Genomic DNA, 13,044 nt, shown 5'->3' on the forward strand with positions numbered 1-13,044 from the left:
CACATGATTGTGTGCACTTTTCTACAGCAAGTAAGGGACGAGGAGGAGACTGTGTAGGTCGGGGTATGGAGAAATCACATGCTGAAGGCTTTAGAAATGGTAGAAAAATGTCTGAAGGGGGAGGGCCATAGAAAGGGGAGGTGGAAACAGCACCCCAAAGTGGGCTCAGGTCAGCCTGGCATGCAACTATAAAATGAAGCTTTCCTAATAGGGAGGATCCCTCAAAAAGAAATTCTGGGATGAGACAAGAAGTTACTGATACATAATAAACGTGGCTGAACCTCAAACACATTATGATAAGCACAAGAAGTCACACTAAAGAACACATTAAACACATTTTATTTATGTGAAATGTCTAGCATAGGCAAGTCTATACAGTTACAAAGTCAATTAATGGTTTCCAGAGGCCGCGGGCAAGTTGTAATTTTATCAGGGCTGCTAGAAATGTTCTGTAACTGATTATTGTGATGGTATGCGGATAGCTGTATAACTCCGTTTACTAAAAATCCTTGAATTGTGCACTCAAAATGTGTGAATTTTTAAACGTGTAAAATATATCTCAATAAAATATATCTCTTTTTTTAAAAAAGAAAAAAGGCGAGAGCATGGTCTGTTCAAAGGAACTAAAGATAGAACTTTTGAGCATAAGGATAGAAGTTCTCTTCACTGGAATAGTCTCCCATCATATAAATATTGTACAAACAGCTTTGTTTCTACAAGGGAGAAAAACCAAGAAAAGAACCATTCCTGGAGTACTCTAACGGTTTATCTTTTACTACTGCTTCACTCTTTGACTGTGACTTCAGAAATAAATGGGAGGGTAAGTCATTAAAACCAATGGGGAGACCATTGCCTGAGCATGAAGGTGGTGGCATCACGGCCAAATTCAAATGAGTTTTCAGAAGATGAGAGCATTTCCTACATTTCTTTTGATGACATGATTTAGACAAAAAAACCATGCAAATATGGAATATGTTTACATTAATGATAATAAAAGAATCCTTCGTTTTCTCATGGTAGGGACAAAGGGAAAACTTTCCCTTTGCCCTCTAAAGGTTCACTGAGAAAACTGAACAGATGAAAGACGGATTAATCATTGCGTCTAAGCTACAAACCTGTACATGAGGTTACTGTACTGGATAATGCTGGCCATTGTACCATAGCGGTAAGTATTTGTGTATCTACACATAGAAAAGGTACAGCAAGAATACCATATTATAATCTTATGGACTACCATTGCATACGCCCTCTGACATTCACCAACACATCATTATTGGCTCATGACTGTACTTTAAATCTCTAGATTACTTATAAAATCTAATACAATGTAAATGCTAATAGCTAATGTAGTGCAACAGTTGTTATACTCTATTTTTAAACTTTTTTATTGTTTTATTGGCTTCTTTTTTAATATTTTCAATTTGTGGGTGGTTGAATCTGTGGATGGAAAACCAGAGGGTAAAGTGGGCCCACTACATTATAATCTAGGCTGAGATTGCTTCTGCTTTGCTTAGGGAAAAATAGTATCATATTTTGCCCTGCGTAATGCGTTCCAGTATACATAATGTGCACCCACATTTTTGACACAAACTTTCAGGAAAAATATCTTTCATTTTAATTATTTAACTCAAATTTTTATTTGTTTATATTTAGGTACTTTTTGTGTGCCTTATAAAGGAATTTTAGCATTTATTTTTTGACATAGTTAACACTTTTAATGCATAAACATAAATAAAATAATTAGGCCAGTTGCAGTGGCTCATGCCTGTAATCCTAGCATTCTGGGAGGCAGAGGTGGGTGAATTGCCCGAGCTCACAAGTTCGAAACCAGCCTAAGCAAGAGTGAGACCCCATCTCTGAACACAGACGGGTATTGTGGCAGGTGCCTGTAGTCCCAGCCACTTGGGAGGCTGAGGCAAGGGAATCACTTAAGCCCAAGAGTTTCAAGTCGCTGTGAGCTGTGATACCACAGCACTCTACTGAGAGTGACAAAGAGACTCTGTCTCAAAATAAATAAATAAATAAAATAATTAAAAACATTTGTATAGATATGGAATGAGTACTACCCATGTATAATGTGTATCTTTAGTTTTCCTTCAAAAAAAATGGGCAAAAAATGTATGCATTAGGTGGGCGTGATAGCTCACACCTGTAATCCCAGCATTTTGGAAGGCTGAGGCAAGTGGACTCCTTGAACTCAGGAGTTCCAGACCGGCCTGAGCAAGAATGAGACCCCATCTCTACTAAAAATAGAAAAATTAGATGGGTGTGGTGGAAAACACCTATAGTTCCAGCTACTTGGGAGGCTGAGGTAAGAGGATCTCCTGAGTCCTTCATGGTTAGAATCTACTCTTTTCAGGAATTTAAATTAGTCTTACTATGCCCCATAATGGGAATATATGCTAAATTTCATTTTCCAGTGAGATTTCAACCCTTCTATTCCTGCTGAAGTATGTTCAGATGCATGGGAGTTCATACCTTTTCCATAATTATGGTTTACTTCTATATTTAGGATTTATATTTATTCTATTGTACATTACTAATATTTACAACATGAATGTTCTTTTTAGTTGACTACCTAGTGTCAAAAGAATGATGTGATTTCATCTTAATGAAACGAAATTCCAATCTACTTTGAGATTTCAAATCTGAGTTTCCATAAAAAGGGCAAGTTGCTGTTTTTCTTAGAAGCAAAAGCACAGAATATGCCAATATTCGATTAGATAACTATTTTACTGAGCTTACTATTATCTTCTCTTGAGAGCAAAACATGGACACCATTACTGGATGAGATTAGCTCCATCTTGCTTAATGTCTCAGAAGCTGGGAAGAATGGACTTTATCCAGTCTGGGGAACCTCAGGGAAGCAAATAACAACTCACTGAACACTCATGTGATTTTTAAAGGCACCCTTTACCTATTAAATTAATGTGCTAACTTTTTTCTTTTAAGGGATGAGATTTCTATTTAAGATAGTATATACCTGAAAAAAAAAAGTGGCCATTTTGATTTTATTTTTAGGTTTTTTAAATTGATACATAATATAATGACAAATTGGGGGGGTTACATCTTATATTTTGATATGTTCATATAATGTGCAATAATCAAATCAGGGTTATTGTGATATCCATCACCTTAAGCATTTTTTTTAATGCTGGGAACATTTAAATTATTCTCTACTAGTTATTTGGAAATATGCAAAAGATTATTGTTTATTATAATTGCTCTACTAATTTAGCGAATACTAGATTTTATTTCTTCCAACTGCTATTTTGTACCCATTAATCAACCTCTTTTCATGCCCTCTTCTCTTTACCCTTCCTGACTTCTAGTAACCACAAAGCTACTCCCTATCTTCATGAGAGCCATTTTCTTTGCTCCCACGTATGAGTGAGAAGATGCAATATTTGTCTTCCTGTGCTGCAAGTGACAGGATTTTACTCTTTTCCATGGTTGATGCTGTATCATTTTGTAAATATATCTTGTTTTCTTTATCCATTGATCCACTGATGGGCTCTTAGGTTGATTCCTTATTTGAGCATTGCGAATAGCACGCACTGCAGTAAACACAGGAGTGCAGATAGCTGTCTCTTTGGGTTTTGTTGTTTTGTTTGTTTACTTGTTTGTTTTGAGACCGGCTCACTCTGTTTGGAGGCTAGAGTGCTATGGCATCAGCCTGCTCACAGCAATCTCAACCTCCTGGGTTCAAACACTCTTCCTGTCTCCGTCTCCTGAGATTTGCTGGGACTAGAGGAACCCGCCACAATGCCCAGCTAATTTTTTCTATTTTAGTAGAGAGGGGGGTCTCACTCTTGATCAGTTTTGTCTCAAACTCCTGACCTCACTCCTCTGCTCCCACCGTGCCCGCCCTCTATCAAGTTCTTAGGGTGACACTGAGGCTTCTGATTTGGGGAACACATCTGGATAAGCACTGAGAAGTCCCCATCTCTTACCCTATTATTTTGAAGGGAAGGGGAAAATCCATGAGGTCTATATCCAGAAAGTTATAAATAAAATAGGCCAGGATCACACCCTGTAAGAACTTGGTATGTTTCCTTAAAGTTTACAGTGTTCCCAAGTTAATTTTTACTGCCTGTCTCTTTCCCTAGTTTACTGTTAAGCCTTAAAATTGAACAGGTCTCTGGGCAATGCAGAGTTGTAGATAAACATCCGGTAAGCTTGACCACCTGACCACTGGGTGTGTGTGTTGTCTTTCATGTCTCCTGAGAGAGGGAATAGATAGGTAGTAGCTTTAAAAAGAGGTCTCTAAAGGAAAGGAAAAAGTTTAGGGAGGAGGTGGGTTTTGAGAAATAGCCCTGGGGCTATACAACAAAAATGTAGATGAGAACTCCCAGAGGACAAAGGATCAGATTCCACCCTGTGGAAGACTGTAGATCCGCCCACCTTGCTGCCCTCCCGCCTCCTCCACCAACCTCCCAGTGGTCCTCTCAGTTGCTGGGCAGAGAGAGACTGTAGAGCTGACTGGCAACTGACTGGCTCCCTGGTTCCTCTCAATTTAGCCTAAAGGGGAAGTGAGAAGTTTAATGGTCTTAAGTAGAAGGCATTTTTGCTTTCTCTTATCTGCCCCTAGGGATCATTTTCATTCCAGAAAAAATTATTTTATTTGTCAGATTAACATTTTAATGTCTTCTGATTCATTTTCTAGTGAGCCTTTTAGTAAACGTGGCTATGTTTCCCCGGCTATGTCAGCTATGTGGTGTCTCCCCAGATGCCTTGCGTTTTGATTTTTGTCCTTCTACCATCTCTATTCATTTCCACATGGTCTTCTAACTCGATCAGGTTTTATTTTTTACAGTCCCTTTTAGAAAAGGTCCCTATTGGAAGTGCTCCTGCAACCTCTGCTGGGTATTCAGAGCTCACATTTTGCGCTCAGCGGCTAGACTGTTCAAATCTGGTTGTAAGACCTTGGGTAACTTACTTTATTTAAGTCTGTCTTCACATGTTAAATGCTATCAATTATAACCAAATGATGGGCTTTCTCAGAGAATTAAGTAACAGCATTTAAAACACGTAACACAGTGCCTGAAAGATTGTTAATAATATTAACCAGCATTATTCTTGTCATTGTTAGACAATACTTCACTGCTTTTTTCTCCTATTCTTCGATCTGAATTGCTTTAATCAAAAGAAACTAAGTTTTGTCCAATACCTGCTTGTGTTACCCTCTGATTGCAAGATCTTTTATGTTTTCTGAGCCCCAGTAGATCTAAATCCAGTACAATGCTTTAGCTTGTGCCCTCGAATTCACATCTAAGCAAAGCAAAGCAGAAGGCTGGGGGCACTAAAGTGGTCACCTTTCTGTGGGTAAAGAAAAAATAAGTAAATAAAAGGCAGAGGTCTTTAGTTGAAGAGGTAAGCCCACAACTAAAACTTAATTATTTGAAGATAGGCTTATAGGGCAAGACATGTTTGCCATACAAAGCAAACAGCCCCCATTGTCCCAACAAAGCAAAAGCTATGGCCAGGATGTTTTTTTCATATCCGCTGGATCAGGCCTACTTCCTGGTTCAGAGTCACCTGGAGCTAGTCTTACTGTCCACAAAGACCTCTCATGAGCCGCCCTGAGAACCTATGGGTGTGTGCAGACCACAAGGTAATTAGTCTTAAAGCTGTTCTAGGTCACCTTCAAGACTCAACTGTACCTGTTGTTAGACTACAGCAGCGGTTCTTAACCTGTGGGTCACAACCCCTTTGTAACAATGAAAATACATCCTGCATATCACATATTTACATTATGATGCATAACAGTAGCAAAATTACAGTTATGACATAGCAACGAAAATAATTTTATGGTTGGGGGTCACCACAACATGAGGAACTGTATTAAAGGTTCGCAGCATTAGGAGGCATTAGAGAGGTTGAGAACCACTGAACTAGAGAGTCTGCCACATCCTTTTGCAGTTGGAATGCTAAGTTCTGATTGGTAGATTGGCAGGGTGCTCCCTCCTCCCTAGGTGTGAGCAATTGCTTGGACAAAATTAAGGTAGGTGGCACCAAGATGGAGGGCTGAGATGGCCACCTTGTCCTCCTTCCCAGGACATTTGTTTCTAACGCCCTACCTAACAAAAATGAGTCATTTCAACATTGCCCTTTTCCAATATATCATCCTCTGGGCTTCCCCTCAAAATAAACCTGATCTTTCCTACCAAGAATATTCCCAACTTCTCTATGTTGCCCCTCCACCTACCAGGTTTTCTTTTTTTTTTTTTTTTGTAGAGCCAGAGTCTCACTTTATGGCCCTCGGTAGAGTGCCGTGGACTCACACAGCTCACAGCAACCTCCAAACCCTCCTGGGCTTAAGCGATTCTCTTGTCTCAGCCTCCCGAGTAGCTGGGACTACAGGAGCCCGCCACAACGCTCGGCTATTTTTTGGTTGCAGTTTGGCCGGGGCCAGGTTTGAACCCGCCACCCTCGGTATATGGGGCTGGCGCCTTACCAACTGAGCCACAGGCGCCTCCCCACCTACCAGGTTTTCAACAATATTTATCCTCCTGGGTTTAAGCCTCTAAGATACTCCAAGATCAAACTCCCTTTTTTTCCTCCTTCCAAGGGTCACCTTCATTGGCTTAGATGAGATCACTCACTTGAACCCTCTCTGCCTCCAAACACATAAGTAAATGCCTTTTCTCTATTTGCCATTAATACTCACTAAAGAGTGCACTTGACTCTGTACTTGGTTAAGCTGTGAGTTTTCAAAATGTCCTGTCTGGAAAGTAAATTCATAATAAATATAACTTAAGTGACTTCAGCTAGCTGATTGGAAAAAGCCAGGCTGTTTCTGGCTCAGTCTGCAAGTCCCAGACCTTGAATTTGCCTTCAGGGGAAGGGAGGGTCCAGATAGGGTAACAATACCTGACATTTTTGCTTTTATTTGCCAACTTATTTTAAAACTCAGCCTCATTTCTTGAACGTGTTTTGATGGCATTCCTAACATTTGTAATGCTTTGATTGGAAATTTTCTAGGTTTTAGAAATGAATTTGATTATATTATCAAATTGCCTGATAACAATATTCAATGGTATGGGACAGCCCTGCAGTTTTCAGACAACATGAGAAAGTGCCTTAATAATTCAAAAACTGTCAAGAAATACCGATGTATTTCCCGGATGGGAAGTATCTGACTAAACTTCTGGAAAATGCTACTAGACATATATGTTCAGAATTGAAAACTATTAGCAATTAACATCCTGCACTAAGACTTGCATTTAGGAACAATATGTAATTTCTTCTTTTTTTTCTGAGTGCTTTCTAGATTCTCCCATTTAAAAGAATACTGTAACTTCTAAAGGAATGATTTAAGGCAGAAAACACATATACAATGAAAAACTCAGTGGGGAGGAAAACCCTCTATGAGTATGTGAATCAAACTTTTATCTACCAACACTGTTCATATGATTTTATAAAGTTTGCAGAAATCCCATTGCTGCTGGGAAGGCAAATAAAAACAGTAGACAACACTGGCTTGGGAGAAGTATGAATTCCAATCCTACCATTTTGTTAACTTAATTATTTCTGTTTTGTGATGAGTGCATTTAAACTCAGAATGATGGGGGAGTCCAAGTTGGAGAACAGGATTGGAAAAGAAAAATCTTTACTTGATGCCTAATCTATGTTCAAATGACACATTAAAAATAATGTTAAGGAGAGAAACAAAGCAGGTGACTTAAGGGTGCCTGGGGAGATATACCACAAATTCTTATTCTAGTGCTATGGTGATTTTGCGGATTTAATTTTGTTTCTCTATCTCAATTTTTGGGTAGTAAAAGAAGGTGCATGTCCTCAGGGAAATAATTATCGCAATGTTTAAGAACAGTTTTTTTTTTTTTTTTTTTTGTAGAGACAGAGTCTCACTGTACCGCCCTCGGGTAGAGTGCTGTGGCGTCACACGGCTCACAGCAACCTCTAACTCTTGGGCTTACGCGATTCTCTTGCCTCAGCCTCCCGAGCAGCTGGGACTACAGGCGCCCGCCACAACGCCCGGCTATTTTTTGGTTGCAGTTTGGCCGGGGCTGGGTTTGAACCCGCCACCCTCGGCATATGGGGCTGGCGCCCTACTCACTGAGCCACAGGCGCCACCCTTAAGAACAGTTTTATCTCAACAGTTCTGGAAAAAAAAATACTTTATTTTCCATAATTTTTGATATGTTTACCCAAAGAAAATACTTTCACAAAAGTCAGTACTTTCAATAGTACTATTTTTAAAACATTCATTTCACATGTAACTACCTGTTGTGTTTTAATGAAAAAATAGCCTAGGAATTATATTTTCAAATCCAATTTTACTGATTTCATTTAAACAATAAAACCGTTTTTCCTTCTATTTTATAACAAATCATATTTTCGCTTAATTTCTATACCCTTTGGCTCAGTATTAAAAAAGAAAAAAACCCTCAAAGTGGTGTGTTTTGCAATATTAATGACCAAATAAGCTCAGGATATTTATTCCCATCTAGTGGAGTTCAACTTCTGCCTCTTGTTTGCTTTCTTTCTTTCTTTCTTTTTTTTTTTTGGCCAGGGCTGGGTTTGAACCCATCCACCTTTGGTATATGGGGCCAGCGCCCTACTCCTTGAGCCACAGGAGCTGCCCCTCTTGTTTGCTTTCTCCATCCTCCTGCCTCCCCTTCTTTTTTTTTTTTTCTTTACTTTTCTTAATGGAGTTCGAGTTAACCCTGTCTTAGGCCTAATCATTTTAGCAGGCTCACACCATCTGAAATTTTGCGGTGGTGTTTCAAGTAAACTTAAATGTATACACCTCCTACGTTTAGAAGCTTCAAATTTTCCTTTTTTTTTTTTTTTTTTTGTTACTCAGATTTTTTTCCAATATAGCCTAAGCTTTGATTCACGTTATTAAACCCATCTTCGGCATCTAGCTTTCCTATCCGCGTTAAGCTGGATTCAGTAAGGCTTCTCTCCTCTCCCTAGCTGAATTACTGAAACAGCAACCACAAATGGCCTTACTAACCTACTTACTTGGCAATTAAACTTTTACAAAGACAACCCCCACCCCTCCCTAGGGGTGGAGCAGAACCAGCTCTGTGGAGCCGGCAGCACGTCTGCCAGGGAACCTGGGCTCTGAGGCTGCAGGCCGGTTACTCTGGCACAATGCCCCGACAGCGCCGGTTCCCCCCACTCCTCCCCGCACCCCCACAGCCACAGCATGGGCACCCGCGCCGCGCCGCACGCTCAGCCAACCCGAAAGGGGACTGGATGTAAACACCGAGTACGCAAGGGGACCGGAGCTGCGGACGTGAGCCCGATCTGAGTAGACAGCGCTCGTGTGGACACAGCCGGAGCCGGACGGATCTTGTGTAGAAAGCTCTAACTCTGCAGGCCAAGCTGCCCGGGGCAGCTCACTCCGGCAGAGGGGTGAGCTGGCCCAAGGCCTCGACTCCCTAGGAGTAGGAGGAGCTAGGACTGGGGGAGGAGCTTTCACACGCGCACCCTCTGCTTCCTCTGTCCCCAGACACAGCAACTAGGTCTCCAGCAGCCACTCGGGGTTTATTTGTTTACAAGCGGATTACGTCAGCTCCTCCCTCTCTTCCCTGTCTCTAGACCCGCCCCTAAGCCCCTTTTCTCGCCCCCTCAGGCTCCGAATCTGCTTGCGTCACAATGGTGCGATCTCTGGATTGGCTGGCGTCGTTCGTCACGCTCCAGCTACGCCACTTCCTTTCCGCAGCCTATAAAAAGTGCTGCACGGCGGCTGTATCTCTTCGCCCCTCGGAGCTGGAAATGCCACTGTTGGGGTCTTCGGAGGCTGCGGAGCTGGAGGCGGAGGCGGCTGGGGAGGTCCGAGCGATGTGACCAGGCCGCCGTCGCTCGTCTCTTCCTCTCTCCTGCCGCCTCCTGTCTCGAAAATAACTTTTTTTTTACTCTAAAGAAAGGAGAAAAAAAGTAGCCGTCCGCCCCTCACGCCCTCTCTTATTCTCAGTCCTCTGCCCTGTGAGGGAGCCCGGGGTGGCCGCTCCGCCGTCGGGGCCGCGCCGCCGAGCCCCGGCCGCCCCGGGCCGCCCCCGTCCGCCGCCCCCATGCATCCCTTCTACACTCGGGCCGCCACCATGATAGGCGAGATCGCCGCCGCGGTGTCCTTCATCTCCAAGTTCCTCCGCACCAAGGGGCTCACGAGCGAGCGACAGCTGCAGACGTTCAGCCAGAGCCTGCAGGAGCTGCTGGCAGGTGAGCGGGGTGCGAGGGGCGCCAAGGCGGCGCGGGCCCCACACTCCGGGTTGGGATCGAGGCCGGGCCGTCGGGGCCGCGGGCGCCTCGGTAGCGCCCCTGGCCGGCGGCGCTGGGGTCTGGCCGCGGTGGGCGGCCGCTAACGGCGGGTCCGGGAGCGGGTTTGGGGGCTGGACCGAGGGCGCCCCCTCCCCGCGGCTGGCAAACGGAGGAGAGGAAGAAAACACGCACAACAAAGAAACTAAAACCCACGGAGGCGGGAGCTGCGGTCCAAGAACCGTCGGCGCATTTGGGGACAAAGGACCCCTGGGGCTGGGGTTGGTTTAACTCCCCTCCCCCCAGCCCCTTCCAACCGTTGCGTGGTCGCGGTCGGGCCCCGGGGTAGGAAGCTGCGCTGCTGCCCCGGAGTCTGCTCGGGACCGACGTGCGGTCTCCCCGCGCCTGTGCCCTGCCCATTAATCATCCGGATTTGTCACCGGCACAGTTACAGCCCTGCCCAGAGCGTGGTTTAGGGTTGCTTGTTTTTCTTGCCTTCGGGGTTAACAGTCCGGTGGCCCTTCTCTCCTCCAAAGCCATAAACTCCATTATGTTGGCTGGGGTAGGGTGGAGAAAGTAAACAGGTTCCCGCCCGGCCGCCGGTGCCATCCGGCTTCCCGGCTGGCGGAGGCTGCGCGCCTGATTCCTGTTTTGGCGGCTCAACCGGTTGGTTCCTGCAGATTGTTTTGTCCGGTACTTTGTTGTTTCTAAACCCTGCTCGCTCTTTCTCCATCCCCGCACATGCCCAGCAGCGAATGCAGTCCTGGACATTTTCTGAAAAGTTGATAGTTTTCATTTTCGCTCCACAGAGGAGCCAGCGGAAGAAGGAAAGTAGAGCGGGAGCTAACAGTAAGGAGCCTAAGCATTGTTTTCTCTGTTCTTGTTTTCTTCTATAGAACATTATAAACATCACTGGTTCCCAGAAAAGCCATGCAAGGGATCAGGTTACCGTTGTATTCGCATCAACCATAAAATGGATCCTCTGATTGGACAGGCAGCACAGAGGATTGGACTGAGCGGTCAGGAGCTGTTCAGGCTGCTCCCAAGTGAACTCACACTCTGGGTTGACCCTTACGAAGTGTCCTACAGAATCGGAGAGGATGGCTCCATCTGCGTGCTGTATGAAGCCTCACCAGCAGGAGGTAGCACTCAGAACAGCACCAACGTGCAAATGGTAGACAGCAGGATCAGCTGTAAGGAGGAACTTCTCTTGGGCAGAACAAGCCCTTCCAAAAACTACAATATGATGACTGTATCAGGTTAAGATATAGTCTATGGATGGATCATCTTATAATGGATGGATAAATTTGATTTTTGCTTTGGGTGGGCTCCTTTTGGGGATGGATTATGGAATTTAACCATGTTACAGCTGTGAAGATCTGGCACAAGATAGAATGGTAAAAAAAATTTTTTAAGTGACAGTGCCATAGTTTGGACAGTACCTTTCAATGATTTAATAGCCTGTGAGTCCAAGTAAATCACTTTATTTGCTAGGGAGTGAAGTCCTAGAGTGGTTTCAGTTTCTCCCAGACATCCTTAAATTTTACATCAACCCCTTGAATGAAAATCTGTATTTCAAAGAACCTTTCTCTGCAGTAGATCTTGCAGAGGAATTTGCACTATTACACTTGAAAATTGTTATTGTTAACCTTTTTGGCAGCTCAGTAGGAAAGCTCCACGTTTTAAACATGGTAGTACTGGAAATTTTACAACAAGACTTTTACCTAGCACTTAAATATGTATAAATGTACATAAAGACAAACTAGTAAGCATGACCTGGGGAAATGGTCAGACCTTGTATTGTGTTTTTGGCCTTGAAAGTAGCAAGTGACCAGAATCTGCCATGGCAACAGGCTTTAAAAGACCCTTTCAAAAAGACACTGTCTCAACTGTGGTGTTAGCACCAGCCAGCTCTCTGTACATTTGCTAGCTTGTAGTTTTCTAAGACTGAGTAAACTTCTTATTTTTAGAAAGTGGAGGTCTGGTTTGTAACTTTCCTTGTACTTAATTGGGTAAAAGTCTTTTCCACAAACCACCATCTATTTTGTGAACTTTGTTAGTCATCTTTTATTTGGTAAATTATGAACTGGTGTAAATTTGTACAGTTCATGTATATTGATTGTGGCAAAGTTGTACAGATTTCTATATTTTGGATGAGAAATTTTTCTTCTCTCTATAATAAATTGTTTCTTATCTTGGCATTTTAATCAATCTCTTGTCATGATTATAGCGGTTCAAGCTATAAGGAGGATTTTTCTCAGAAGACTTAGGTTCTATAAGCTATGTGAATGTCAGTTGCACACTGGTCATGCTGAAACAAACATTTGATGAGGAATGAAGATGATCTGTGTATACATATTTAGGTGTTAGAGGAAATAGGAGTAGCAACATGTCTAAAAAATGTCTGAAGTTGAAACACATTCACAGGCTTAGGAGCTCATGAAATGAGGATAAGAGACAAAGGTAACATCTACCAAAAAAGTGATGCTCAAAAGGATTACATTTCATTGCTTCCCTGTTGAAGTGAAGATGTGTTTTATTCTGGCACACCTTTGCAAAACAATTACTTTGCCCCATGGATTCCTTGTTCAATTAGAAAATCACGGGGGCAGGTGACCCATAGTTTTAAAAACCAGGCTAAGCACTTCAGAGAGATTGGTTGCTCTTTGCTTTTCATCACTTGCAAGATTTACATAAAAATCACTTAAGCTGGAATTCTACAAAAGGTATGTTCATGAACTTTATTCTCAAAAGTTGAAATGCTGACTATGATTCCTCATTTTCAGACTTTTATTTCAGATAAATTCTAAACCT

General features: G+C 42.9%; 1 protein-coding gene across 1 annotated transcript; it reads left to right on the top strand.

Annotated features, from left to right (window-relative positions):
- Nucleotides 1–9,687: 9,687 nt before the first annotated feature.
- Nucleotides 9,688–12,437, top strand: BTG1 (BTG anti-proliferation factor 1). Its single transcript, XM_053582943.1, has 2 exons — nucleotides 9,688–10,194; nucleotides 11,127–12,437. The coding sequence occupies exons 1-2, from the start codon at nucleotides 10,047–10,049 to the stop codon at nucleotides 11,492–11,494; spliced, it is 516 nt and encodes a 171-aa protein (XP_053438918.1). The 5' UTR covers nucleotides 9,688–10,046; the 3' UTR covers nucleotides 11,495–12,437.
- Nucleotides 12,438–13,044: the final 607 nt, after the last annotated feature.

Source organism: Nycticebus coucang, chromosome 3 (genome assembly GCF_027406575.1).
Source record: "Nycticebus coucang isolate mNycCou1 chromosome 3, mNycCou1.pri, whole genome shotgun sequence".
Lineage (NCBI taxonomy): Eukaryota > Metazoa > Chordata > Mammalia > Primates > Lorisidae > Nycticebus > Nycticebus coucang.

Coding starts and splice junctions, on each gene's coding strand:
- BTG1 (XM_053582943.1), top strand. CDS start 10,047: ATGCATCCCTTCTACACTCGGGCCGCCACCATGATAGGCGAGATCGCC. Junction 10,195..11,126: donor CCTGCAGGAGCTGCTGGCAG/GTGAGCGGGGTG, acceptor TTTCTTCTATAG/AACATTATAAACATCACTGG.